The sequence below is a fragment of the Falco punctatus genome, assembly GCF_963210335.1.
Source record: "Falco punctatus genome assembly, chromosome: 6".
NCBI lineage: Eukaryota > Metazoa > Chordata > Aves > Falconiformes > Falconidae > Falco > Falco punctatus.
Genome location: NC_137585.1, coordinates 53,028,394 through 53,056,388, shown reverse-complemented (window position 1 = coordinate 53,056,388; position 27,995 = coordinate 53,028,394). Strand labels below are relative to the sequence as shown.

General features: G+C 40.5%; 1 protein-coding gene across 1 annotated transcript in view; it reads left to right on the top strand.

Annotated features, from left to right (window-relative positions):
- The first annotated feature begins 65 nt into the window (after positions 1-65).
- LRIG3 (leucine rich repeats and immunoglobulin like domains 3) overlaps positions 66-27,995 on the top strand; it is a 77,386-nt gene continuing 49,456 nt past the window's right edge. Inside the window, exon 1 of the mRNA XM_080392596.1 lies at positions 66-27,799. Within this exon, the coding sequence (XP_080248722.1) occupies positions 27,609-27,799 (191 nt within the window). The 5' untranslated portion in view covers positions 66-27,608. The remainder of the gene's footprint in view (positions 27,800-27,995) is intronic.

Below are 27,995 nucleotides of genomic sequence, written 5' to 3'. Positions count from 1 at the left end.
CTCTGGGCATTTGCACTGCTCTCCTTTTCCCTGTCTTCAATGAAGTGTTACATGGCAAATGTAAATTGTCCTGAATAGAAAAAAAAAAATAAAATTAGGAACTTTGCACATGTCTGTAGAGTGAAACCCAGACTGCCTGATGAAAGGACTAACAATTAATTAAAAGATTGTTACAAACCAGGACTTAATCACGTTCTTACGGGTTACAAAAAAGTCAGTGTTGTCTTTAGACAGTTTGCTGATATTCAGTATGGAAAGTTTTCCTTAAGAGTTGTTCCAGGAAAGGGGGGGGAGGGGGCAGGGGTACAAAGCCTACCATTAGATACATTTAGGAGTAGTTTTATCAACAACTGTATTATGAATCTGTGTAAGAAAAATCACTCCAGTCCTTTCAAATTGCTATGTACTTCATAAAAGACCAAGCATTTAAAGTGAGAGAAGTATGATAGAAAGAGTTTTCTTAACTAGTATAATCTGGCATTGAAGAATTTGGAAAGTGTTTTATATGGATTTTTGTGGTTTTTAGCTGGGTGGCCAAAGTATACTACATTAATTTTAAGTCTGCACTTACAGACTGCAGCAGAGTGGAGAGCAAACAATTAGGTTTGTTTACTCACTGAATTGTGATACTCTGGGTCTTTTATTGATTTAAAGGTATGTTGATCATATTTTATGCTTTGATAGCACCTGTCAATCCAAGTTTTCAAATGCTTTACAGTAATTAATCAGCGAAAGCCACAGACCCTTGCTCTCTCTTTAAGCCAGATACAATAATGCTGAAAATGCAAAGACTTGATATATACTAACAAAAAAAATACATACAAATGAAAAAAATCTTATAAAATAAAAATCTTTTGCTGTGATAGGTAAGCGTTAGGAACCCTATTTTCTATACAGAGGAATAGAACTGTAGATAGTCACAGCAAGTTAGCAGCAATGCAACACATAAAAGCTACAACGGCTTTAGCAGTAACCACAACTGGGACCCACATTTTGAGAGGTGCCCAGTACCCAGTAACTCCTGTGCTGCTTCAAGTAAATGCCCAAATAAAAACAACCGGAGTTGCAGTCCATATAAAAAGCCATCTGCCAGTTCCCTTCTTTAGCTTCCAAATAAGGTTCCTCCCAGTCAGAGATTACAGGATATGAAAGCCTTGTTTCTGCTGTGATGGTAATGGGAAAATGTGGTAAGGAAAAGCTGAGAGCATATGCTGCTGCAGGCAATGCTAATGAGGGGGCCACTCATTAGCACAGTAGCCTTCCCTATCATAAATCTGCCCCTGATTTGTTAATGTTTGCTAATATGTAGTTTACTGTAATAAATTAGAATAAATTGTACTAGCTAAATTGCCTGTGAAGTTGCAGTTTCCCTTTGCAAGACTGGAGCTGCCTATTTGGCTCATTTGCTTGTTCCATTCGGCCCTGCTCTGCTCCGTGCAGCCCCGCTCCCGCTTACAGACCCACACGCACCCAGGAGGTCTAAGCAAAACGAAATCACCACCAGTGAGTTTCACTTGGTTTCAACCTGAAATCATGCAAAACCAGACACATTATTTTTAGAGAAGGTAATGAATGAAGTTACCCAAATGAGTTTTCCAAGAAAATTCCAGCCAACAAGGGCTGAGATTTGGAGTACATGGGTCCAGACCAAGACATTAAGCCAAGACAATACTGATCACAAGTACCTCAAGCTCTTTTACCAGTGGGTACAGTAAATTGCTGATAGCCATTTGCTAGATCCATACACTGCCATCAGAACTGTTGACCACACAGAATGTAGTTGAATGTACAGAAAAATTACACAGTTGCTCCTTAATCTATTCCTCTTCTTAGGGTAGAGTCTGACACTGCAGACAATAGCAAAAGGAAGGGAAAACTACTTTCTGCCATTGGCTGTGAATTCCCTTACACCTCTGACACTTTAGGGATGCATGTGAGCCAGTTCAAGAAGTTAAACAAGAAGAAAATTATTCTCTTTTTTGCCCCCTGCAGGCTTAACATGCTGCTGACTGAGAAAGCTGAAAGTTCATTTAAGAGACTACTTACTCAAGTGAGCAAAAACACCGGTGATTATGCAAGAGGAGCAGAAAGACTGTAAATTGAGGGGTAGCAGGACTTTCTGTGAAGCAAAATTGTGCCCTCAGGAATCCTACATATTATTTCAATAGTCTGCAATCATCAAGATCCTTATTTAAATATCATTAACAGAATCCAGATGTAGTATCACAGAATCACAGAATGGTTGAGGTTGGAAGGGACCTGTGAAGGTCATCACCAGAGAAGGGCAACACAGCTGGAGAAGGGTCTGGAGCACAAGTCTGATGAGGAGCAGCTGAGGGAACTGGGGTTGTTTAGCCTGGAGAAAAGGATGCTCAGGGGAGACCTTATCGCTCTCTACAACTACCTGAAAGGAGACTGTGGGCAGGTGGGGGTCAGTCTCTTCTCCCAGATAACAAGCAATAGGACAAGAGGAAATGGCCTCAAGTTGCACCAGAGGAGGTTTAGATTGGATATTAGGAAAAACTTCTTCACTGAAAGGGTGGCCAAGCATTGGCCCAGGCTTCCCAGGGAGATGGTGGAATCACTGTCCCTGGAGGCATTCAAAAAAAGTCTAGATGCAGTGCTTAGGGACATGGCTTAGTGTTGGACTTCGCAGTGATGGGTTAATGGTTAGACTTGATGACATTACAGGTATTTTCCAACTGAAATGATTCTGTGATCTGGTCTAACCCTCCTGCTCAAGCAGGGTCACCTAGAGCTGGTTGCATGTCTCCAAGGATGGAGACTCCACAACCTTCTTGGGCAAATTCTGCCAGTGCTCTATCACCCTCACAGTAAAAAAGTGTTTTCTCAAGTTCAGAGGCAACCTCCTGTCTTTCAGTTTGTGCCCATCACCTCTTGGCCTGTCACTGGGCACCACTGAAAAGAGCCAGACTCCTTCCTCTTTGTACGCTTCCTTCAGATATTTGTACACATTGATAAGACCTTCCCTGAGCTTTCTCTTCTCCAGGCTGAACAGTCTCAGCTCCCTCAGCCTTTACCCATGTGAGAGATGCTTATAAAATCATGTGAGGGATTTTTTTTCTATTTCTCCTGTGAGGTCAGGTGATGGAGGACAGGATGCAGTGTGCATTAAAATCTATCACTTGATCATACTGAGGTGCCTGTGGGACATCTATGTGCTTAAGCTCCCTTTATAATAATTTGAAATCTTGACTATATGGTCAATAGAGTCTAAAGAGTAATTCATCCCATCCTAAAGTAACTGCCTAAACCAGGTGAGATTAACCATTCTTTAAAATTGCCTATTTCAATAAAGGAAGCATGGCACAGCTATTTACACTGAAGGTGACTAAAATTGCATAAAATTAGTGTCTCCTGTAAGCTCTAAAGTGGAATTTGTTAAAACTTATAAAATAAAAATACAACTGGCGTGTGCTTATTCTGCACAGAAGGTATGCAGGGGCTATTCTAAGGTGCTAAATCAGTATTATGGTCCCTCAAAATAGCTTTAAGGCGATTTTTCAAAAAATCTGTTCTCCACTGCAGAAATCTCATGTCTTTGACATAACAAGATTTGAAGGTTTTGGTCTTTGAAAACAGGCCTCATAAAGAAGTTTTCTCTGGTAAACAAATTTGCTATAAATGCACTATTATTTAGTAAACGCTAAAATATTACACATGTTGGCCTAGACCATAAAGATATTTGTATCAGCTGCTGTTTCTGGGTTCATTTATGAAATAGGATAAAACACAGGATAATTGTCATTGAGAGGAGCTGTATCAGAGAGCGATCACCTAGCAATGTACTGTAGAGATTCAGTTTTGGTACACTAGTGTATTCTTCTTGTTTAATGAATAGTCTCTGGCTTGTCTGAGACTTTTGTAACTTTTTGCACATGAAAGAAGTATACATAGTGGGAGAAAGGAGAAATTATGGATGAGCTTCAGAGGGGCTTTGATAGGATACAGATTCAGCTTCCTTTTAATCATCTGGATATCATCTGTATGATCATCTGCTTCTTCACAGAAGAAAACAAACACTAGACATTTTTGGCATAAGATTTAAGTTGGCTAGTATTAAACAGCAGCTGTAGATCAAGTCCCTTCACAGTCACCCTCCCTCTCAACAGAGATTCTAATTTTAAATATTTAGGTTTCCATGTAGATGAGACTGTATTTCTGGAGACACACTCATGCAATTGTTTATAGAAAAGGGGTTGTGATGAAATTAGGTGTGTTTTATTATTTGAAGACTTGTTATACTTTGCCTGTCAGGAGAAGTTTAGCACTGTAATTAATGTTTCCATGAATTAAACACATAGTCTAGTACATACAGTGACAGCGTTTAAGTAAAATATATGGTTGCTCTATCATCTGTTTAATAGATTTTGCCAGTTCACATTTCATGTTCATTTTGAATATTAGTGAATCTCTACTTGTTCTTCCTTTAAAATATCATTGTTGCATTGCATAGAAAAGAAATGTAATTCTATATTACTACAAAGAACAAGTCTTTTCAATATTCTCCAAGTACTCAGAATATTTGACATAGAATTTGGGCTTTGATATGAATCTGGGGTTGCACCTCTAATTATGCCTTTCAATTCCAAACACTGAAAACACTGAGCATTGAAACATTGCTTTACACATCCCATTTCCCTTCAAAATACTGCAAATAATATTTAAAATATGTTTGCCAGATTACAAGGATAAAAGCCAATAGCCATATGGACAAATACGCTTTACTGGAATATCTGAATTCAGATTTTCAAAATACTAAGGTTCTGAAAGGAAGAGAAGAAGTTACCAGGATAGGTCAGTGCCTACCCACTCTCACTATTGTCAGTAAGTCTTTGACATGTAGGAAATCTTTAAAAATCTAGGTAATTCTGTACACATTGAAATGAGACATGCTAGATGTTGTGAAAATTCATCCAATAAAGTGAATGAACTTTTCAATCCAGTTTCTTATGTCAGTGCACACTAATCAAAAGGATAAATCCAGCTTGTTTTACTCTCATTTGGCATTCCATTAAATGCTTGCGTATTGGATATTTGGGTATTGAAGAGCTTGTGACTTCAGTGCTTCTCTGACATTGGATCTGCAGTAACTAGGAAACTCAACTTGCTCAGATTTTTCCCTGAGTGAAGAGGGCTGGAATCAGGCATTATCTTTCAATATCCTGAAAGAAAACAGTGCAGCAGCTGAAACCAAAAGGAATGCACAGGACCTGACAAGCAGCATCCAGTACAAAATGCATACAGAGGATGTCTTGAGTGGTTCTACCCTTCAGAAGCTAACCACAACGTTATTTTCTTGATAAAAGATAAGTAAAGAAGCATGGTAATAACATGTAGGGAGATAGGGTCATGGTGACAGGGGGAGATGGATTTTGGGATAGACAAGGACAGAAGAAATATGGTAGATTAAGGTAGACTAGAAATTAAGGTGGAAATCCAATACAGAATCTGGGGAGAGGTTTTTTACTTTACCTTTTCAACATGTTTTTCAATGGCTTAAGTCCTCACTCCAGTTCACAATGCAAAGAGTCCAGAAACAGTTTCAATGACAGAGCTGATTCTATTTCATCACAACTGTACTGCCTCCTGAGATGGAAAATACAGGACTAGTTTCTCAGGCCATTTCTTAGGGTTGTACTAAACAGAGGGTGTTCAGAGATGAAGATTAAGTCTATTTTATACAGGCAGGAGGAATTACTATGTTTTGGGGTTTTTTTAAGGCTTTCATTTTCAGAGTAAATGAAGTGAATAGCACAAGAACAATTTCAGTTACAATATAGTCCATGTTTCCAAAGCTAGTTTCCAAAAGTATTCATGACTTCATGTTAACCAGTCTTGCCACGTATATTTATCTCTTTTTTTTACTATTGAAGCTATTAACTGACTAAACCAACATTAAATTAAAAAGCTATAAAGGATTAACACATACTTTATTTTGAAATACAAGCTTAATTGAACATATGTTTTGACCTAGAGAGGAGCTTGTTTGTTTACCTGTAACCACACAATGTGCATGTGGTGAGATTGCCACATAAATGGACTCAGCAAGTGAAGCGAACAGTCTAAATGGTGAATTTGGTGTCCGATATCTCTGACCTTTTGCTGTATCAGTGAAAGCAATATAGACTCATCAGTGGTATACAGTCAAATGAAGTTATTCCAGGAAAAAGCAGTAATGAAAAATGGAAAATAATAGAGAAATATATGAAGATTTCAGAACAGAAAATAGAAATAATTTTTTTTTATTATTTTCTCCCTATATTCTTTTTCATTCTACATTCTAATTACTTTTCAAGGCCAGTGATTTAACCTTCCCCATTTTAATTTTTAAGGAGAAACAAAAAAGCTCTATGATAAAAAAAAAAAAAAAAAAAGAATTAGCTATTTACCTCTTTGTCATTCCTACCAGTGGATCTTCTATGTCAAAATAATGTGTTGTTTGAATTGCTCACTGATTTTCCTTACTAGTCCATGTGTGTATTTGGAATATGCAGAACATTACTCACATGATATGTAACTTAATCTTTAATGCAACAGACTTTCCCAAACAAGAGTTTATAAACACAAGCCATTCTGTTATTACTCCAAGGGCAAAGAACCATATTTTGCTCTAAATTGTACTGGTGACTCTTTTCCTCTTTAGAAATGTGTGGAGTCATAAATTTGCATCAAAGAACCTGCAAGTATGGGGTTTTTGCACTGTACAGCACAAATCAAGCTGTAGTACGGATATGATCCGTGAGTCACACATGAAGTTATTATACATGCAGGCACAGCACGCAGAGCTGCCACTGCTGTGTGGTATACCCTGACATCATGCTGCCAGTGGCAGTAACCAACAAGAAAAGCCTTGGTGACCCATGCCTGGATCATACCAGACTTGTGGATATACACATAGACAACTATGCATCTGCATCTCCTACACAGAAAGAAGTGAAAGTTCAGGTCACCAATTCCTCAAGAGCCTAAACATTTGACTCTACAAAAATTTGAGGACTTGGAAACTAGGAACTGAGTAAATCTATGTTCAGCTGCGTGCAAGGGAATGGACTTTATGAGCCAGACGGTCCTTTCTCCATCATATGTTCCTTGTATGAGAATGGAGGCTAATGTAAGTGATTTGAGTAACTCTTTTAAGATGTTACATTAACTGTAACAGATTTAGGCTTCTACCTAAACCTACCTACCTGTGCAGCTTTAAATCATACCCAAGCTAGATACTTCAAACACTCAAAACTCAGCTCTGCAAAAATACCTGGGGTCTCTTTTTGAATGAAAAAGATAAAAAATCTTAGACTTGTTATTGTGGGGAAAGTCTCTTCGGCACCATAACTAAAGACTTTTGATACTAGAATCATTTGTTTTTATTCTGTTACAGTAGCAATAGTGGAACAGTTCTAATAAATAGACCTCAAATTTGTTACCATAAAATTCATTTAGACACAAAAAAGAGGTTAACATCCTTTAAACTGGACTACTTTAACATACCCTCTGTTGCTATAGCAATTGCAGCAGAGCAATAGAAAATGGGAAAATACCCCAATACTGAGTGTAACTACAGTTGATTTGCCTGACTCTAGGTAGAATGAACACAGAAAAACACTATGACACATAAATTGACATGATCTAGCCATAAAGAGAGCACAAAAAGTATACCTTTGCAGTCATTTGTTGAAGAAAACCCTGTGTTCTACATGCACATGACATGAGCAAGTAGTATGGACCAGTAGACGCAAGCTGGTGCTGCATGCATTTCAGATGTCTTTATTTTGGACTACTTCTAGTCTGGTCCTGTGCACCAAATGCCCATTAAATAACGGAAGCCTCCTGAGTGCACTCCTGGAATACATCTGCAATGAGAACTAAAGCAGGGAAAATGGGGACAAAAGTGCACTCCCTATGATTAGTGGCAATCTAGTCAACAAAATCAGTGCAGTCTAGCTCCATGAATGCTTATATTTCCCTGTTGACTCTTGTTAGAGTTTGACTTGATGACCATATTGTAAATTTATAAACTGAAGAAGGCAAATGCCATGTTCTCCATCTCAGAGGGTGCTTTCTAACAGTGTCTAACAGCTTTGCTCTGTGTGAGTTCTCATGTATCTACTAAATGTAAACCACTACCTCAACCGTTCTCTTCATTCCACTCAGAATGGTCCCTCTCTTCTGCCTATTTTCTGGAAACTTAGTGGCATATAACCTGCTCATCCTCTGTCTTGGTTAAAACATATAAGTTCAAAAATCATAGGGAATGATCTGACCGACAAAAATGCAGGAGGACTGCCTAAACTTAATTTCTTTAGGAAAACATAAGCTAAAGCACAAAAAATATTACCAAAATCACAGCAGAAGACTCAAGAAAATATCTATTTTAAACAAGAAGTATCCAATGCTTTATAAGATTTGCAGTCAGACCCGAGCTGCCTCACCCACTGTGTGATAGTAATGCGACACTGCAGATTTTTTTAGTTGGAGCCACTAGCTGTTAAGCAAATATCTTTCTTTCAAACCATTCACTTCCATTTCAGTTTTAAGTTACACAGGCAAACAGAGCTAAAAGAACAAGCTGAAGCAAAGAGGCACTGAAATTCTGCAAAGGAACAAAGCAGCAAAATGCATTCCTTCGTTTTCTCATATTTGCACAAATGGAAACTTGAAAAGTGAAAATGCCAATGGTACTTTGAAAGTATTGAGTATCTTTAGCAATTTAAATCTTTAAAGATTACTGCAGAGAGAAAGATATTTCCAGAGTTATTCTCTGCCAGTATCAGAAATTCCCCTTTATTAAACAAGTTCAAATAACAGCTCAGTGTTTCCAAACTTAAAGAAAATGTGAAGTGTTATGTTTTCCACAGGGAAACAGAGACAATATTTTCTTTTCTGGAATAAGTAATTTTATTATTTATTATATAAGCTGCATTAAGTAAAACAACAAAACCAGAAAAATATAAAAAAATTAAAATTGTCAGTTCCATCTGAGAACTGCAGCTACCCCTGGAGAGAGCAAAGTCCTGGAAACATATCCTGCATGAAAAATTGCATCGTTACTGCAGTATGTTAGAGTTTCATACACAATAGTAAAGGTACTTCTGCCTCTTTCCTCTGGAATTAGAAAATATTTTTACTGCATGATTCAAAAATTCCACTGTATTTGGTTTTCCTGAGCTTCCATCAGCAATGGTTCATATTCTAGAAGATGACAGAGAAAGTACCTTTTATAAATTCATGATTTATGTAAGAATAAGTATTATGGATCAGTCTAGGAGTGATGACATCAGTAAATATTACTGTTATCAAATAAGATTTCTTGATCTATCTGTAGAAATAACACAAACTGTTTCAATCAAGGAGCCAACTTTCCCTCCTCAATTTGCAGTTTGAAGTTATTCCTAGAGAATAAGCAAGGATAAAGACCACAAGACAGAGACAGACTGACTGCAAATGTCTTGGCTAGGATGGTACAATTCCATATTGTGGAAAGCAAAACAAAGACAGAAAATATATGACCTATAATTGAAAGTATGAAAACCAGAACTCCATTGTATCTTAATGTCATATTGAGAATTTAGAAAGCAGCGATGCATCTGGTGATGAGGGCACTGATAGATTTAATCCAGGATTTTGAGATAATTTTAAGAAAATATAATACAGCTTCAGATCTTTCTTGAGAGAGAAAATTAATTTTTAATGAAAAGCTTTTAAAAGGGAGATTTTCAGCATGGAGGTTTTGATCAAAACAAGCGTAAAGAAAACAGCAGGGCAGCCAGTACCTGTGAGAGGTAAGCACGGCGTAAGAGCTCTGGATTTTTTCCTGAAATGCTTATACAAATCTGAGCAATTGCACCATGAGGGTCTGAAGAGGTGTGACTGAGTATTTAGTCATCCTGTCGTTCAGACATCCACAGGATTGCGCAAAGAACTAGTTGTGCAAAGCATGGGTATGAAGGATATTCTTCTCCATTGATGTGATACCAGCCAGACTATTCTGTGGTGGGTCTCTTGCCTTCAGTTTTGAGCAGACATGCCACCTGGGTGATACACAGCAGTTCCCATATTTTCCAATAAAGCAAGTTTCACTGGAAAATTTCCGACCAGCTCTCATCAAGAATGGGCTCTTGTTTGTCAGGCCAGATAAGCCACCCCACCATCTGACAACCTTTCCCACACTTCTTGGCCGGTAGCACTTGATATGAATGCCTATGGGCATCATCCCAGCCCGAGAAGATGTTCACTATAAACTGAAGCAGGCATCAAGGGGACTCCCATGAATCAGGACAGCAGGTAGGAACATTCTTATTACTGGAGGAGAGAGGTATGGAGAGAAGCAGCCCATGATAACAGCACCAAGCTTCAGCAGATGCCTACACGGGTGCTAAAGTAGAAATACCAGGCTGAAAGCAAACTCGGGGAAAATTATGTTCAGATTCCAGTTAGACAGTGAGACATAGAAAGCCATGAGTGCAGTGCCCAGAAGAAAAATAAAGAACAGACTGTGGCGATGTATCTTTTCAGATACTGCAATTACCTATGAGAAATCAATGTATCCTTCAGGCAGTTATTTATGCAGTGTAAAAGCAGACAGAGGCATAAGAACGGAACATAAGCAAAGTGTTAGTCCCAGCGTACACAATCCCTACAGGACAGCTAGAACTGCACTGCCTGGCGCACCATTAGCACCGAATGAAAACCCAAGGTCATGTTTTCTGGAAAGAGTTTAGTTAGTGGGATAGGTGGTCTCATCACCAGTAACCATCAAAAAAAGAACACTGCATACTGCAAGACTAAGCACAGTTCTCATTACTGAAACATTAGCGTTATGCTGCAGGGATAAGGAACAACTCACTAACAGCATTACTAATGACAAGAGATACACATCAAGGCATGCCTTCTGGAGACAAGTATTCTTCCAGCTCTATAAAACAGAATATATATGCAAAATGCAATAATTTTGTTTCTCTTTTGAAAGTGTTGAGAATGGCAGACAGTAGAAAATTTCATACTCCAGAGCTAGCCATGTCTCGAGGAGCAAATGCCTCAGGAGGTTAGTCTTTATTACACACAAAGCTACAAGACAGTTTTGTTTAAAAAGGCAGGTATAAAGCAGTAGTTCCAGAGTATCTGGAAGTTGACACAAATGCATTCATCGCATGTGGAGAAAGAGGTATGCCTGAGATGAACTGGGTGAACAGCTACTTTACAAGCAGAAATGCTAAATCAGTAGCATGCTAAGATCTATGAAAAAATATTCACAGTCCAGCAGTCAACAGAACTAGGAGATCTATAATAGATCTTTTCATGATTAAAAGTTACAGAAACTACAAGATAGCAACAGATTAGTACTCCATTTTCTAGGAAGTGGACTGGATGGAGGGCAAAACTAATGTCACTGGTGAAAAAGTCTGTGTTGCTTATAAAGTCTGTCAATGGGTTGCTCTGATTGTGTTGAGACCATTAACACCTCGCTGACCAAGAGTTTCTTACTGCTTCTTTGCACTTCCCTATCATAATTTCTACTTGTATGGACTGATTCTCAGCTTACACACAAATTCAGGCAGACTCTCTTTTTGATCTTTGAAAAAAATGTAGCAAACCTGACTTGTTGAGACAACAGGCCTCCATGCCCTGCAGTTGAACACAAATCAGTCAGTGTCAATTGGGAAATTAGGCACAAACTATCATCTAATAGGTGCTTTGAAAGCAAATAAAGACAGGGTTGCAAGACATCCTGGAGTGTCACAGTGGTTATCAAACTCATCAAAGAACAATGTTTTCCTTATACACTCTAGCAGAAGAATGAATGACAGAACAAAAAAACAGTAAATGATGGGGGATGATAATGATCCAAAGATGCAAGGCCAGCAGATCTGGGTACAGCTCTTAAGGAATGGGGGAATGCGGAAGCCCAAGCTGCACTGGAACAGAGAACATGGGAGTCACATGGCAGATTGCCCTGCAGTAGGCAAGCAACGAAGAGTTACCAGTGACTGGTCTTCTCATATGTAGCTAGGCCAAGGCCAGGATCTGAATGTAACAAGAATCTCAATGACTGGTGACACTCAATGCTTTTGATTTTTCTGCAAGACTTGCAAACGACATCAGATAACAGCAAACAACATCAAGAGCAAGCCAGAGGCTACATTAAATGGGATCCAAACAAACAGATAGAGAAGTCTAGTAAAACCATGATGGCATGAAGGGAAAGGATAGCTTCCTAGAACATCTGCACACCGCTGCTATCTGCCCCCAGCAAGTCATGAAAGGCTTTCACAAAAAACACACAGTAGTTATGAAGTGAACTTATATGTACAACTCAAATGGAGGGATACAGCCCAGAACTGTTCTTTAGTTGCTTCCTAAACTGTGGAGAGTGGTTTCCTTGCCACAAAGCTGTTCAAGAAGTACATGCTGAGCTCATACTAACTCCGTGGGGATATGTAATAAAAAGTATGCAATGAGGACTGTTTATATTTTCTCTGAAAAAGGATCAGCATTAAGACGTGCATGCTCCAAAAACAGCATCTTGGAAACACCTCCAATCCAGACCTCATACTTTACATTAGTGCTACAAGAGGATGTTTCTGGGTCTGTCCAGAGATTCTCAAGACAGTTCCAATGGTCATGTTGGAGGCAGCAAGCGCTTTTTCTTCTTCATCCAAAGGTGAAAACAAATAGTGTGAGAGTATTCCTTAAGAAACAGAGTCAATTGTTTATATGTGTATTAGGATTTACATTACACTGAGGCAGATTTACAGCAACCAAATGTGGAAATCAATGAAGAAAATGTCAACAGATGCAGGGAAATGGTTAAGAAAGTCACCATAAGTTTTTCAAACGTTGGATGCAGATGTTTGTCTACAAGAAAGTGTTCTTTAAGAATCTCTGAATCCTTGCTTGGTGAATTAACTGCTTACAAAATAAGTACCAGTTCTTAGCATGCTGCTGCAAGCAGTGTGCAGCGTGCACCAAGGAATTCCAGTAACCAAAACCTAGGCAGGAATTTTATAACAGTAGTTTGGGATTAGGAATTTAATTTTAATTTATAGTACCTGACTGCTTCTATGGGCCTAAATCACTTATTCAAAGGTATATTTGAAGTCAATGGCACAGTTGGAAACTGAGTTTTTACTTACATGCTAGAGCTCTGTACTGAGGTCTTTCTTGCATGACTGAATGGAAGCTGCATTCATCAGTTTCATAATCTAGAAAATATATATGGAACAATGTCCTTACTTATCTTAAAGCACAGAGATAAACTCTGCCTTTTTTCAGAGAGTGACTTCGTTCTATACATCACTTCTAAGTATGTGCTGCTTTTTTTTTTAAAGGTTTTTAAGAGAGGGAGGGAGGGAGGAGAAGGAGGATATCAGTAGTTCCCTTTCAAAATTATTTTGAAAATGCAGATTTTACTTTTCTGTACATAAAATTTTGATCAATTTATAACATATTTTTGCCTGAGGCTAAGACAGTCTTTTCTGCTTATGTAAGGGAGAGAACTGAGACCTATTGGATCTGTCTACAGATATCTATAGTCTCTCCATGACCTCATGTCTCTTCACTCTGTGGAAGCTCCTGCCTTTGGATAACAAAAGTTTTAGAGATGGAAAGCAGAAGGAGAGGGAGCCATCTGCTAGCCACAGGAGCCTCCCCTACTGACCCCACATATTTCCACTGTAAAATCCAAGGAAGAGGGAATGCCTGCTTCAAAGCCTGGAGCACAGATAACTTTGCTGCCACTCTACCTGGCTGCAACCCAGAGCTGCTGGGGGATCTTAGCATGTGGCAGCCAGCTTGCGTGGCCATGTTGCAGGGACTACACTGAACACAGTGAACAGGCTCTAAGCTGGACACTAGCTTTCCTCATTCTTGTGAATCAAAGAATCTCAAAATACGTACCTATGTCTAAACACAAAGCACAACCTTTTATTGCTATTGACATTTGACAAAATTATTTCAGAAACAAACTTACACCTCCACAGGCTACATGATTCCCAGAGACCGCCATCAGTCACTGCACTGAAATACCTGATTTATTATATGCAGGTATGGGGTAATTACTACGTATTTATTACTTATTCTTTTATTATATGTTTATTTTGGAGAGGCAATAGAGTATCTGTAATTAGGTTTGCATCCACTATGAAGCCCTTTTTTCAAGCTGTTTTATACCTTTGACTTGCCTTGGCTTGAAAATTATCACATTTGGCGAATAAGTCTTGTTTAGTTTGAAAATACATGTACTAGCACTTTAGTTACTGAATTTCAACTCAGAAACAGCAAAGGAAGTTACTTTTCTTGCTTATTTCATTAAGAAGGAAAAAAAAATGTTTGGTGGAGGATTTACATCTATTTTGTTCAGCTTTGACAAGTTTCCTGTCAAATGACTGTCTCTAAAGCACATGGTCCTTAGTCCTTGCATGAGTTCCATCCTTTCAAAAGTCTGAGCGTTCACAAAACCTGCGTGAAGCAAATGGGCATCTGCCTATTCACAATTCATCCTTCAGACTCAAGGATTTACGATCTGTTTTCCATTCTTTTCCCTGGAATCATCTTCTGTCTGATTAATGGAATATTTGGCTGAGAAAAAAGGAAATAAACCAGTTTAAACTGAAGCACTGCAAGTTCCTTACTGATACCCGTTATTTCCATTTAACTGGTGGTGCTGTTTGGTTGGGTTTTTTGTTTTTGTTTTTTTTTTTTTTAAGATTCTATTACCAAAAGTTTGTGTGTTCTCTTCTCATTATTTAAATACAAAACCTTGTTCCCCTAAACAAGGTCCTCCCCTTTCAGTGGTAGAATGGTGGAAAGCAAAACATTTGAGTAACGGATTATTTGGCAATTTCCCACCAGCACAACCAGAGATAAGATTGGTTTCCATAACAGTATTTTCCCTCAATAACTCTTACTAGAGGTTCCTTTTAAACCTACGGGGGTCAAGCCCTTGCAGTCCTCAAGTGCAACTGGTTTTATCATGCCTCCGTTCAGTATGTAAATGCAGTTGTTTTTATTCCAGTTTGCTCTATCCCTTAAGGAGAAAAAAAAAGGTTTTTTTACAAGTTCACAGTTTCTAAAATCCTTACAGTGACAATCAACCCATTGACTTAAAAAATTTTCTAGGTTTAATTTCCTCTTTCTATTCTCTTCCAGTATTTTGCAGTCTTCCGAAATTAATTTAAAATTGAAGTAACATCTAAAGAGAAGTGTTAGAAGACCTTTTTTATTTTATTTCTTAGGTGATAAACATCTTAAGCCTTCACAACAGGTCTCCCATTTGTTTAGTTAAAACACATCTTTATTACCTCTTTCAGCTAATGTGAAAAGGTGCAAACATTTCACATACCAAAAGCTTTTTGGTGCAGGGAGCTCAGAGGAATAAAAAGACTTGAAGCTGCCAATGACGGTCTGAAAAAGTAATTAATTACCAAGAGGCTTTCTAGAAGGATTAGTGTCCTTTAATATGCTGATTAATCAGCTTTTAAATAGTGAAGACCCTTGAGTAAGTCTTCCCAAGTAAAGGGAATGTCTTTACTTGCTGGTATATAATGGAATTTGAAAAATCAAAAGTGATTAATAGCTGAAGTGTGGTTAATTGTACAAACATAATTATTTTCAGAATGGAAAAAGTGCTTAGTAACACATTTATTCTCTACCTATACTGTCTGGCTGAACGCTTTATTCAGGGGGTTTTCTTATTCTCCCAGCAGCAGGCAACAAACAACCCAGGGACTTCCATGAGAGCGCAGCCGGGCGCCTATCGCCCCCCGACGACACCCACACGGATCGCGACAGCCGCTTTGTGCTAGAGCTCGGATATTCGTAACACCCGCGGGCTCCGTAATGCCCCAAAATGACAAATCACCGAGAGCATTCAGCATCTCAAATTGTCTCGCACTTTGCAAAAGTAAGCGCTAATAGGCCTGCTCTTTGGAGCTCTAATTAGTACTATGCATTGGAAACGGCCCTTGAAAGCCTCTTATGATCTCTCAGTCAAAGGCAACCTCAAAAAGCAAATAAATAGCAGATAAATACCTTTTAAAAAGCCCAGTTATAATTGTTATTCCATGTCACATAGGAATACTCTGCCTCTTTCCTACAAGTAAACATAATTATTTGCAAAGGCTTCTTAACTTTTAAATGGCTTGTCACAACCACCTCTTCATACGAATTTAATGAAAGGAAAATGTCAAATGTCCTGCTGGGTGAAATAGGATCGAGTCTTTTGTTAGCTGCGTGGTAAGCTCAGAAGTGTACTTCCCTGATCTTTCACTTGTACACCTACTTCGGTGCTAATTTTCTTATCTTCAGAGTATTCTCCTTTATTGCAAACTAACTTTCAGAATAAAACTCACTATATAGATTGATTTTTGTATGATTAACCTCCTTCAGAAAACACCACTCCCATGCCTTTGTGTGACTTTTGATCTGGAATTAAAAAGAGCACTTACACTCCTAAAATTAAGCATGTGTATAACTGTTTGCAGAACAGAGGCCTAAATTATCTCTTGTCTCTATTTCAAATATCTCCAGGTTACACTTGTTATTTGCTGTCCTCTCTTGTGTTTGAAGTCTTTATCAATTATAAACATACATAACACAAATTCTTTGAGACCACAAATGAAAACAAGGAATACAAGTCTCACATCCTGCAGGACATTTTTCTCCAATGTCTCTTCAGACCCTTTGCTGGTCTTTCCTGAAGTTTCCAGCTGAAAACCTGATCTGTGACAGATCAATTTAAAAAACCCAAATAAATCAGATTTCGTGATGCAGTGTATTGAGTGCTCTACTTCATTTCCTGGAATGGACCAAATATGTTCGCAGAATAATTCACCAAATCGGTGGGAGCTGTAGGACTGTATTTAAGGTCACTGTTAGCCACTATGAGATAGCACTGTGCTATTTACTACGGGACAGAACAGCATTATTCTGATGGGGAGAAATGACAGCCTCTTTAAGGGCATGCAATAAAACAACCATTAGCTTCAGTGTCATCACCTTTTCTTGATGTTTATTTACTGTATGTGTGGCAATAACAAATATTCCAAGTTTAGCATCAAAGAGATCAAAATTGCAGTTCTGTAACAGTTTGGTGAGTTTGAAAGAGTGAAGCAAAGTTTCCTCATCTGGGAACTTCTAACGCCCCAGCAGAGAGGATGTTTCTATCAGCACTGCAAGTGACAGAAGTGTATGTGGGGTGCAGCAGGATTTGCAGGTTTTCCTGCCAGGCTGCTGAGCCTGAGGCTGCCATAGATAAGTCTCAGTTGAAAGCTGTACCAGCTGTGCTTGGAATCTACCGTACTCCTCCTGACAAAAATGCGCGGAGCACATGAAGTTACATATCATGTGTGCAAAAAGTTAAAGTACATATAAAATATATTTGTGTGTATATGTATATATAAATGTGTGTATATACGAATTTGCAGGCACAATATAAAAATGGGTGTTCTGAGCATTAATTGCACACAATTTAAATAAAAAAAAACAGGATAAAAATACGTACATTAAATAATTGTACCATACATGCAAACTTTGTGGCTTCAGACAAGCTTCTACAACTCTAGAAATGGAAGAACTTAACACAGAAGCACTGGTGCATACCGTCTGGTTTGCTTTCAACTAATTTTCAATTTTTGAGCCCCCTATACGTTTTTTACTGGCAATACAAATGTCTGTGAGGCTTATGAAAATGAGCTTGTTTTTCTGGTACTGCAGGTTCCATGATCGTTAATACCAGACCTAAGCATTACTGGAGTAAATGGAAGTGCTCAGGGGAGCCAGATCAAGTGTGAATATGTGACTGTATGCTGCCAAACTGGACAGCATGATGCTTAATGCTATCTTTAGGATCTTATACCAGTTTTGTTTGAACCACAGATAGATCCATGATGATCCAGGATAAAGTTAAACCAGTGGAGGGAGACAACCTTTGAGCCAGGGGAGTTTCAAGCACAAAGATTATCTATGGAAAAAATACTGAATGCATTTGAAGAGAGAGAGATTTTAAATTCAAGGGACTGTGACATTGCTAATCTCAGACTCACTGCCCAAACCCTAGATTAACCACCACATTAAATCAGCTTCTTCAGGCCTCAATTTATTTGATATGTTGTTTTCAGTGGCAACGGCTTAGGGTGTACCTAGGACCCCTAATGCCTTGCGCCTTATTCCCTGTTCATGTTATGGCACACAGCATCATTTGTAGGGCCAAATGACAAACCAAACAAATGAACAGAGCCAGGTTAAAAATAACTCCAACAAAAAATCACGATCTGGCTTCCTGTAAGGCAACAAAAGCAGCTGTGCTCACACCACGGAAAGGGTAGTAGGGGCAGGTCTGAGCAGGCAGTGTGCTGGGTGGGAAAATCCAAAGCCACTGCTGCTTAAGAAAACAGTGTGAGGAATCCTTCACAGGGATATTCTGCTGCACTCCCTCATCCTCCCCACTTGGATAGCTGCCTGTGGGTATGGAAAAGCCCTTAGGCCACAGGCTAAAGGCTATTCAGGCAATTCTGATTTGCTGAAGGAGTAAAACTAGAGACAGCTTTGGGCCACTCATACTTACAGAATGCTTGCAGGTATAATGACTTTCCCACCAACTGTAGTCAAGTCTGCTTTACCCAATGTCTGCACGCTCAGATCCTAATACATGAAGGGGTTCTGGTCAAAAAGGGTTCTCACCACAGTGGGCTTTCCATTCTGTGCCCAAACTTTCTTAAATAGATGCTTAAATTATCTTCTGTATCAGGGCTTTTTGCAATAGTCTGTTACAGCTCTGGAGATCAGTGTACAACACTAAATAATGATAACAACAAAAGATTGTTTGCATTTGCAAAATAGTCAGCTGTAGCCTCTTTGGTAGAATTATTCATTTGTGTGAGCTGGTCTAAAGTATTTTATAATTAAATATATACCTAATTTGAAAAGATGTTTAAGAAAATAAATCAGACAATGAAGTATTTGGAAAACATTAAAGTTTAAGATATTTAAAATGCAAAAGAAGTCAGGCAGCTATACTTAAAATTCAAAAAAAGCCTATCACTTCATATTTAACTGTTGCCATTTTTTAGACAACAACATACATTCAAAAGCCATGTAAGAGATTATGGGTTTAGTTTTAACTTTGAATGCCCTCTTCTTACTGGTTTTTATTTTATCATACTTCATGGTTTATTTTTTATGACATGCAGCCATATATATATATGTAAAAAGCACATTTATTTATAATTGAGGAGATTACATACAAACTGAAATATACACAAGGCTAAGCTTCCTGGCTAGATCTCTTTTGATATTATTTTTTAATTGTATTGTTTTACTAATAAGATACAAGTCCAAGGGTTTAACATTGCTCTGGGAGAATTACAGTCACTGAGAAACACATTGCTCACAGCTGCCGTGAAATATCCATCAATGAAAATTTCAGCACTTTTAATTCCATCTCAGTGACATCAGTGGCATAACTAAAATATTACTCACATGTAGTACTTGGTGAGTGTATGTGTGATTTTATCAGAATTCTAGGAAAGTAATTTTGTGCTTAGCAGGTTTTTTCTAACAAAAAATCAGAATGAAAAAATATTACTGTGGATAACGTGGTATATTAGTGGCAGATTTTTTTTCATTATGATTAAAATAAGATGTAATTTTATCAAAGTTTAAAATGATCAGCAAACTTCTTCCTATTTATTTTAGTTTCTAGCTTCCCCCTCCCACCTCAAAAAAAAAGGGGGGGGAATTCATACTATAGAAGTAGCTTAGCCAACATTATGGAGACTTTTCTGATTATAAATCACTCAAAGGATAACTGAATTATCCAGTATCTACAATTCAGTGAAAACCATGGTTTCTTAATCATGGCTGCCAGACTTGTGCCCAGCCTGACCATGTATGTGGTAGCACTGCTTTGATTTTGACACTGTACATGTGGGCCAAGGCACTGTGCCTTCCTTTCCACCTAGGATGTGGTAGGATGCTGACACTTCTTGGCATCTCTCTGGTAGGTTGCTTTTTCTACTACTAAGGTCGGTACAGTCCAAAGAGAACCGTACACTGAGCTACTTGCCTTGTAGCAATGCTAAAGCATTGCACCCTTTTATCCTGTTTATTTCCTCTCCGTAAGCTGCAACAGCAATAGAGAACACAACTGCAAGGAGAGTCCCTGAACCAGAAGTTTCTTGTTTGGAGATGACAGCACACAACCAGAGAAGTATTTCAAGATTTAACACGTATAACACTCTGCACTGCTAAATATTTCCTTTGATAGATTGGAGAGTGTAGAGAGGCCAGTGGAAGGTGCAATGACTAGGCTACAAACCTGGGAGGGAAAACAACAAAGGAAAAACTTCACACCGGACAACATTCATGGAAATGTGTGTTGATGGCTCTCATAGCTTACCCTAGCAGAAAACCCACTCGACAAAGTCCCTGAGAGGCAAAAGGAAGTGCCATGGCCATTAAGAAATGGACAAACCTCAACCACCCAGTGTTAGTGGGTAGCAAATGGAAGGTGACATCTGCATTTCAGAGGATTCCCAAACTGTGTTGCCTGAATGTGAAAGATGTAAAAGAAGCCACAGAAAAAGATGTGGAAAAGAAAAAGAAAGATGTAAAAGAAGCCACACAAGTTTTGCTTGTATAGAATTCCCAAACAGTGGCAGAGCCACGAACAGGGTTCATACTAGTATCCCTTGCAGTTTCTCCCAATTCCATACTAACAAGATTAATACAAAGACCATGTTGCAGACCATTGTTCACCAATCTGGCCAGCTGGTGCACAGCACTGGTGTTTGTTGCAACTCAGGCTGGGCTATAGCTGGTGCCCAGCCCAGCCCCATCAGTAGGCTGTGTTTGCTGATGCCTGATCCATCCTGCTCTTTGATGCTCTGGCTCAGAAAGCCAGACTTTATTGGCAAACACAGCTATTGCAAGTAACCACTTGAGCAGTTGTGGAAGTGATGCAATGTGTGTTTGGCCAATTTCTTACTGGGACAGTGCTTGTTTATTTTGTTTTATAAAATAATTGGGAAAGCAACAGGCAGCAGACAGCACAAAGGGGGAGCAAGTCCAGACAACGTTACAGTCTGCTATGACTTACTGGTTTCCCAATGACGGCAGTGGGACAGCTTTATGCAAAATCTCAAGTGCTGCTTGCTGTGCTGTGACACTGAGTATTTGTTTTGTTAGAACTAGTACACTGGGTCCTCCTGAGCCTGTACAGCTTTCTGTAGCCCTCTCCACTCCATTCCTCACCACTCCTCTCCTTTTATATCCGACCCCCAAAATGGGATATAGTACTCATCACCAGAACGTTATTTCTTTCTCTCACATAGAAAATCCCAACTGATATACCCCAAAACACCTTCTTTGATGTTTCATTGTTGACATATATTTATTTAGTTTGTGATGCACTACTAGATCCTTTTATGGGTCCTGATTTTGTATCTGTACCTGATACTTAAGCACAGCACTTCCCTTTTGTTTTACTAAATCTGATAAGATTTAACCTGCTAATAAATCCTTAACACAATTTATTATATCAGCCAACAACAAAGCAAACTATTAAGGCAGTGCAATAAAACTAAAACCTACAATAATTCATATTTGTGAGAAATTTTGCTTATTACTGTTACAACGACATTTAAGGTATCTATGATAGAAAAAGTTTGAGAAATACCCTTACATATTAGTCTATTTAGCTACTTAATGTGTATGTTTGAAGGCACATAGTGGGAACCGTCTAAAAACCCAGGGTCTAGTCTAAACTAGGTATAAGACTCTTTCTAGTCAACGGAGAAAATCCTCCAGAGGTTGATTCATTCCAAATGCCTTGATTGCTTATTTTAGAAAGGTAGTAATCACTGTCTGGATACGTCTTCCTCAACTGACTATAGAAGAAACCAAGACAACTGCTTTAGATACCAAACTTCCAAATTGCTAAAATTACACAAGATGAGTCCCAGCTGCAGCTTGTTCCCCCCCCAGAACAGCCAATCAGACCTTAATTCTTCAAAGATTTAGGCCCTAACTCCAATTGATTTCTCACTGTGAGATCCTTTGAGCCACTGACTTCAATGAGAGCTACACACCTAACCGTGGTGAATTCTTAACATGGGGGGCTGCAAAACAGACAAAAAAGTTATCACATCTGCCCGTGACGATTTAAGTAGATATATCTTCTAAGCACCCGGACCATCCCTTTGCAGAAACTTCCACCCCTGTTGCAGATGGGAACATGTGTTCAAGCTCTACGTGCAGTAGCACCCCCACGCTAAGGAAGGGGAGGAGGGAAGAACTGAAGACATTATTGTCTGGGAGAGCCACCGCTAGGTTTGACAGAGCATCTATTTTGGATTCCCTTTCTGGCCACTTCTTGATCTTTCTTACCACGAAACATATACTTATTTTAAAAAACCCAACAAACTAAAACAACGAGTAGAACAGACCTGGCAGGTGTTATTACAGTAGCACCATGCTGAAAATACATCTACTTATTTTTATTCAAATTGACAACATTTGAACTTGAGCGTTCCTTAATGACATAAAGCTAACTCTTCTTTTTTCCTCTTTGAAGTTACATCACTGTAGATGTTGATTGTTTAATTGTCCGTCCAATCATGCACTTAACTTCCCACTTAGCCCCATGCAGGACATGACTTGAAGACATTAACAATTGTCACTAATGTGGATTGCCTTAGGATGTTTAAGTTTATTTGTAATGGAGGCAAACATTCACTGTTTGGAAGAATTCTATAAAAGCTGAACGTTTTCTGCCCTAGGCAAAGTTTTCAGAAAGAATTCATATGTTTTTTCTGGTTGTAATCAGTGCATTCAAATTATGCATAATTTGATTTTCATGGTTTCAGTGTTGGATCACATAAAGTTAAGTATAATTACTACCAAAATTAAATTGCTGTATGCACCTTAGGATATTCACCATGGACTTATGACACACTAGCAGGAGATTCACAATTACTAAGAAATTATTTAAGAACATTTCATTGCTTTACTCTAATGCAAGTGAAATTGCAATGGTTATGAAGTCTTAGTGCTATTATAAACTAAAAGTAATAACAACTGCTATACACAATGGGCAGAAGGAGGGTGGGAAACCTTTGCATTTAGATTAATTTCCATGAAAAATATTCCATTATATTGGATCAAATTTTTGTTTACACACACACAAAGTAAAGAAGTGAAAAGGGTCTTCTGCATCCAATAGGGACTTTTTGTGGGACCCTCTAGAAACTTTCAGATCGCTGCCTGAGGCAAAACCTATTGCCTACTGCAAGCTATTTCATGTATGCAAGCAGCTTCCACAAAAACCATGTCCTGCTCCACTTCTGTTTTTCTAAGCAAGATGGGTCTCACTGGTCCATCTTTCTCTCCAGCTGTGGCTTTAGAAAAAGTTTTATTAGCCTTTTTTTTTTTTTTTCTTCTTTAATGGATTAAATTGGGGAACTTGCAATAGGGAGTGATGATCTTGAGAGGATGAACTCCTCATTTCCTTCTCCCAGATAGTCCTACATAGCTTCTTTGACTAGAAATGGAATGGGGGAAGTTTAGGAATAACTAGGCAGAACATTAATTCTGCCAGTACTCCTATCGGGCAATTTACTGACAGGAAAGTGGATAGATGGGCCATTGATTTCTATCTCACTCTATCAGAACTGAGATGTGTCAGGGCACAAGCAATGTTGTTCTGCTTTGCTTCTCTTTTTTGCTGCTGAACACTACCTAAATCGTTTTATTTACCCATGAAAAGTAGAAAATCTGAAATGCATACTAGACACAGATTTGGATTACCTGGTGATCCAGGAATACATAAGGGGACTCTTAATTCCCAGGGTGGACTTAATGGACATAATAATTCAGCAGATGTAACTTCATTTCTTTGGACCTTCTGATATAAATCCTGCAGATATAACTATATATAAATACATATATCTATATGTAATTTTCTCTTGTAGTAGCTTGAGAATCCTTTAAAAACTGACTAAACCCCCTTAATTTAGATTAAACAAAATGTTGAAGTTATTGATGTTATAAAAGATGTTCTAATTTTTACTCAGAACAGAAAATGCATAGTATCTTAATTTGGTTTTGCTTAACTTACCAATAGGTAAATTACTTTCAATGATCTGCCAAAACCAGCCTGATTTAAGGCTGACCTTTTCTGGAGGTAGGTTACTTGAAAGCAGTGCCTGATTTCAATGCATTAATGATATGTAGAAAAATCATACTTAGACAGCTTCTGGGTGTGTCTTTTGCCTAAAGTGAATGCATATTTTAAACAGCATATGTTTGGACTTGAATCTGTAAACGCCTGTTTATCTGATTTAAAATAATCAGGGACTGAAAAAGACAACATTAGTCAACACACAACATCCCAGTGAAGGGTCTACAGTTCACTATGCCAACTCCCTTCCTCCACTCCCAAGTCACCCAGACTACTATGCTCCCCAGTTTCGTGAAGGAAACTAATCTCATTAGCCAAGGAGAGAGCTTGAGGGTCTAGTTTTATGAGAATTTTCCTCTGCAGCCACCGCTTCCCCCTCCTCAACATCATCCCCTCAGGCTGACCTATATTCAGACTGCCACGGAAAAGGGCCTGCCTTTGCGTAACCACTATGAATAAGTTCTCTTCCTTGCACAGCTACATGGAAAACTGGATGGGGAATTATTCCAACTCAGAACTGAAGTGTGGGGAGGTGGTGTTATTATTTTTTATGGATTTCAGTCAAATCAGTCCCTTAATCCTGTTGAATATGCATGTACACTGATACATGCTGATGCCAAACAAGGGTCGGCAGAAATCCCTTGCTACATGCAGAGATAATAGGATGGAGGAACATGACATCTCTCATTCTGATACACACTTAGGGCAAATATAGTCCAGCCAGACACGTGAAGGACACATTTGTATTTGCTTATGTACAGTCATGGTGCACTCTCAACCTAAAACTAAAGATGAAAAGACAGACCCCTGGGCTTGGGAGCTTCCAGCACTTGCTGCGTTCATATCAGGTACAGAATCAGTCCCTGAGACTTCTGAAAAGAGCAAATCTCCCCGTGGGAAGAAAGACTTTCTGTCATGGGCTCTAAAGTACAGCATACAAGTATTTTAGAATTCATAGTATAATCCATTTTAAAACGTTTTATTGAGTATTTTGAGAAAAGAAGCTGCAAAGACAAATGGATTAATTTTCTGAATTGATTTACCTTGCTTAATTTAAAACAGGCTCATATATTATTAGCACTAAATATGCATTAGGTTTTTCTAAAGGCACAATATCCCATGACTGCATGAGTGGTTTTCAGAATTACAAAAACCAGTTCTTGTCAACATTTTCACCTCCTTTTTTCTGCTTTCTTTTTCTAGATTCTATCTTGTTCCATAGTTCACATATGCAGCATGTGTATTATTGATTGCTACGATAAAGTAAGTTCAAAATACTTTTTTTCTATTTTTTCTTTCCCTTGGATGTTAAAACTGACAACTTAATGACTGTTGCCACTCTCTCGTGAATCACTGCCTTTGCCAACACTGGAGACAAGACAAGCTCACTTTTCCCAAATAAGAGGCCCTTTGCTGTGCACTTTGGGAACTGTAGTACAAGGCTTAGTTACTTTAAATCAATTTTAATTTTAGTGAGGTGCTCGATAATTCTCTGAAGCAATATAAACATGAAGGTCTTCCTCTTGAATTTTTGGTCACTTCACTAAAGTAGCAGGTATGGCATATTTTACCTAAATATGAACACAACATTGTCAAGAACAAATGCTGGCACTTCTGAAACAGAAGGAACTTTCCCACTGACTTCAATGGGAACAGGTAAGGCTAATGATGGATAGCTTTGAAAACCTGAATTTGGCACTGCCCTACCGGCTGTTTAGAACAGTTCATTGTTTCACAGGCTTTGTTGATCTAATGTCACCCTAACGTTTTTGAAAGGAAGAAAGCAGCTGCAAAGAAACTGAAAAACTATGACAGCCGATGCTGCTGAGGCAGTTTTCATTTACAATAAATAAATGAGAGTAACCTGTAAATATAAAATAATTAAATTTTAGCCTGCATTTTGTTTCTTTGCTTGTTTGATGTGTAGAAAAAAAAGTTCGTACCTGCAGTGTTTGTTTGCTTTCCCACAGGAATTTCCTTAAGGAGCACCAGTGGTCACTGCAGCACAAGCTGACAACACATCACACCACTCTAGCACACCCTACGCACCTGAAACAGTCACCTTGACTGGGGCACGTGGAAGTTTGTAGTCAACTCAGGACTTGCCTGCTTGGCTTGCAAATCCGTGATTCCTGACTAAAATTTTAATTTAACCTGTGTCCCGAGATACATATGGGATCAACAAAAACAGGGACAAAGTTTCAGCCTTACAGATCTTGATAGCGGAGCTCCAGGTTCCCAGCACCTAGGATGTCTGCAAGGAACATGTAAGTTTCATGGTGAACTTTGGAACTTTTAAGTTTCATGGTGAACCTTGGAATGTGTAAGTTTCATGGTGAACCTTGGATCTGCAAGTTTCATGGTGAACCTTACACGGAGGTGGGAAGGAAAGCCCAGGGTCTGTGCGCAGCCCGGTGTCTGCCGAGGCAGAGCGGGGTATGCGAAGCCTACAGTAATTGAATCCATTGCAGGGTCTGGGTTTACATATGGAACTTGAACAATAGGTATTTACTTAAATTACACAGATTACCTCAGAGATGTGGAATCTGTACGCCCTGCCCACTTCCCTGAACCTCTGGAACCGGGATCCTGTGGGGAACATAATGGGCTTAATTACGGTGTCTGGACTAGCCGCGAAGGACCCGGAAGGCAGGAGTTAACCTCAACTCACCTTTTACATGCCAGTGACCCCAGGCTTGGCTGGGAACCTGGAGCGGCTTCTGGATTGCCCCGACGGCCGCGGCGGTGAAGGGAAACCCCGCACGGGCAGTGCCCCGGCGCGCAGGCCGCGGGCGACGCTCAGGGCCCCGGGGCCCGAGGCTGCGGCCCGCCGGGCCCGCTGCCCGTTGCCGCCCCCCCACCGCGGCCGGGGAAGGCGGCAAGGGCCCACACGTGCACCCGCCGTGCTCCGAGGGCGGCCATCGTCCGCCCCCCCGGCAGCGGGCAGCGGGCCCGGGGTGGCACCGCGTCGGCCCGGCAGCTGCGGGGCGCGACGCCAGCTCGCCCGCGCCCCGGCCCACCGTCCCACACGCTGCCCCGGCCCCGTGGGGCCAGGCCGGCCGGCCGCCCCCGACCGCGGCGGGGCGGGCGGGGGTTGCGGCTGTCACATGGCTGGGGGAGGGGGCTGCGGCGGGGCGGGCCGCGCTCGGGGCTCCCCCGGCCGCGCGGAGGCGGGCTGAGGCGGCGGAAAGTTTGCGGAGTGGCTGGCGGCCGGCGGCGCTGCGGGACCCCATCCCGCTTGCTCCCTCCGCTTTTTTTCTACACCCCCCCGCCCCCGCCTTCCCCCCTTGGCGGCGGCTCCGGGGCATGAGCGGGAGCCGCCACCCGCGCTGAGAGGCGGGAGGTCGCGCCGCACCCCGCTCCGTCAGTGAGGCAGCGCCAGGGACGGGAGCGCGGCGGCCCCGAGCCCGCCATGCCCCGCCGGCCCCGCGCGGCTCCCGCCGCCCTCCTGGCGCTGCTGCTGCTGCTGCCGCCGCTGCTGCTGTGGGGCCGCGCCGCCGCCCGCTGCCCCGCGCCCTGCCGCTGCGCCGGGCACCTCGTCGCCTGCAGCCGCCTGGAGCCGAGCCGGCTGCCCCAGCGGCTGCCGCGGGGGGCGGTGCAGCTGTGAGTACTGGGGCGGCGGGGGGCCGGGGGTGCCGGCCGCCCCTGGGGGCCGAGGTGCCCGGCGGGGGCCGCGGTGCCGCCCGCGGGCGGGCTGTGCGGGGGGTTCCGTGGCGCAGCGAGGCGGGAGGTGCCGGCGGCGAGGGGCGCGGGGCGGGCGGGGGCAGCGCCGGGGGCCGGCGGCCCAACTGTCAGCGGG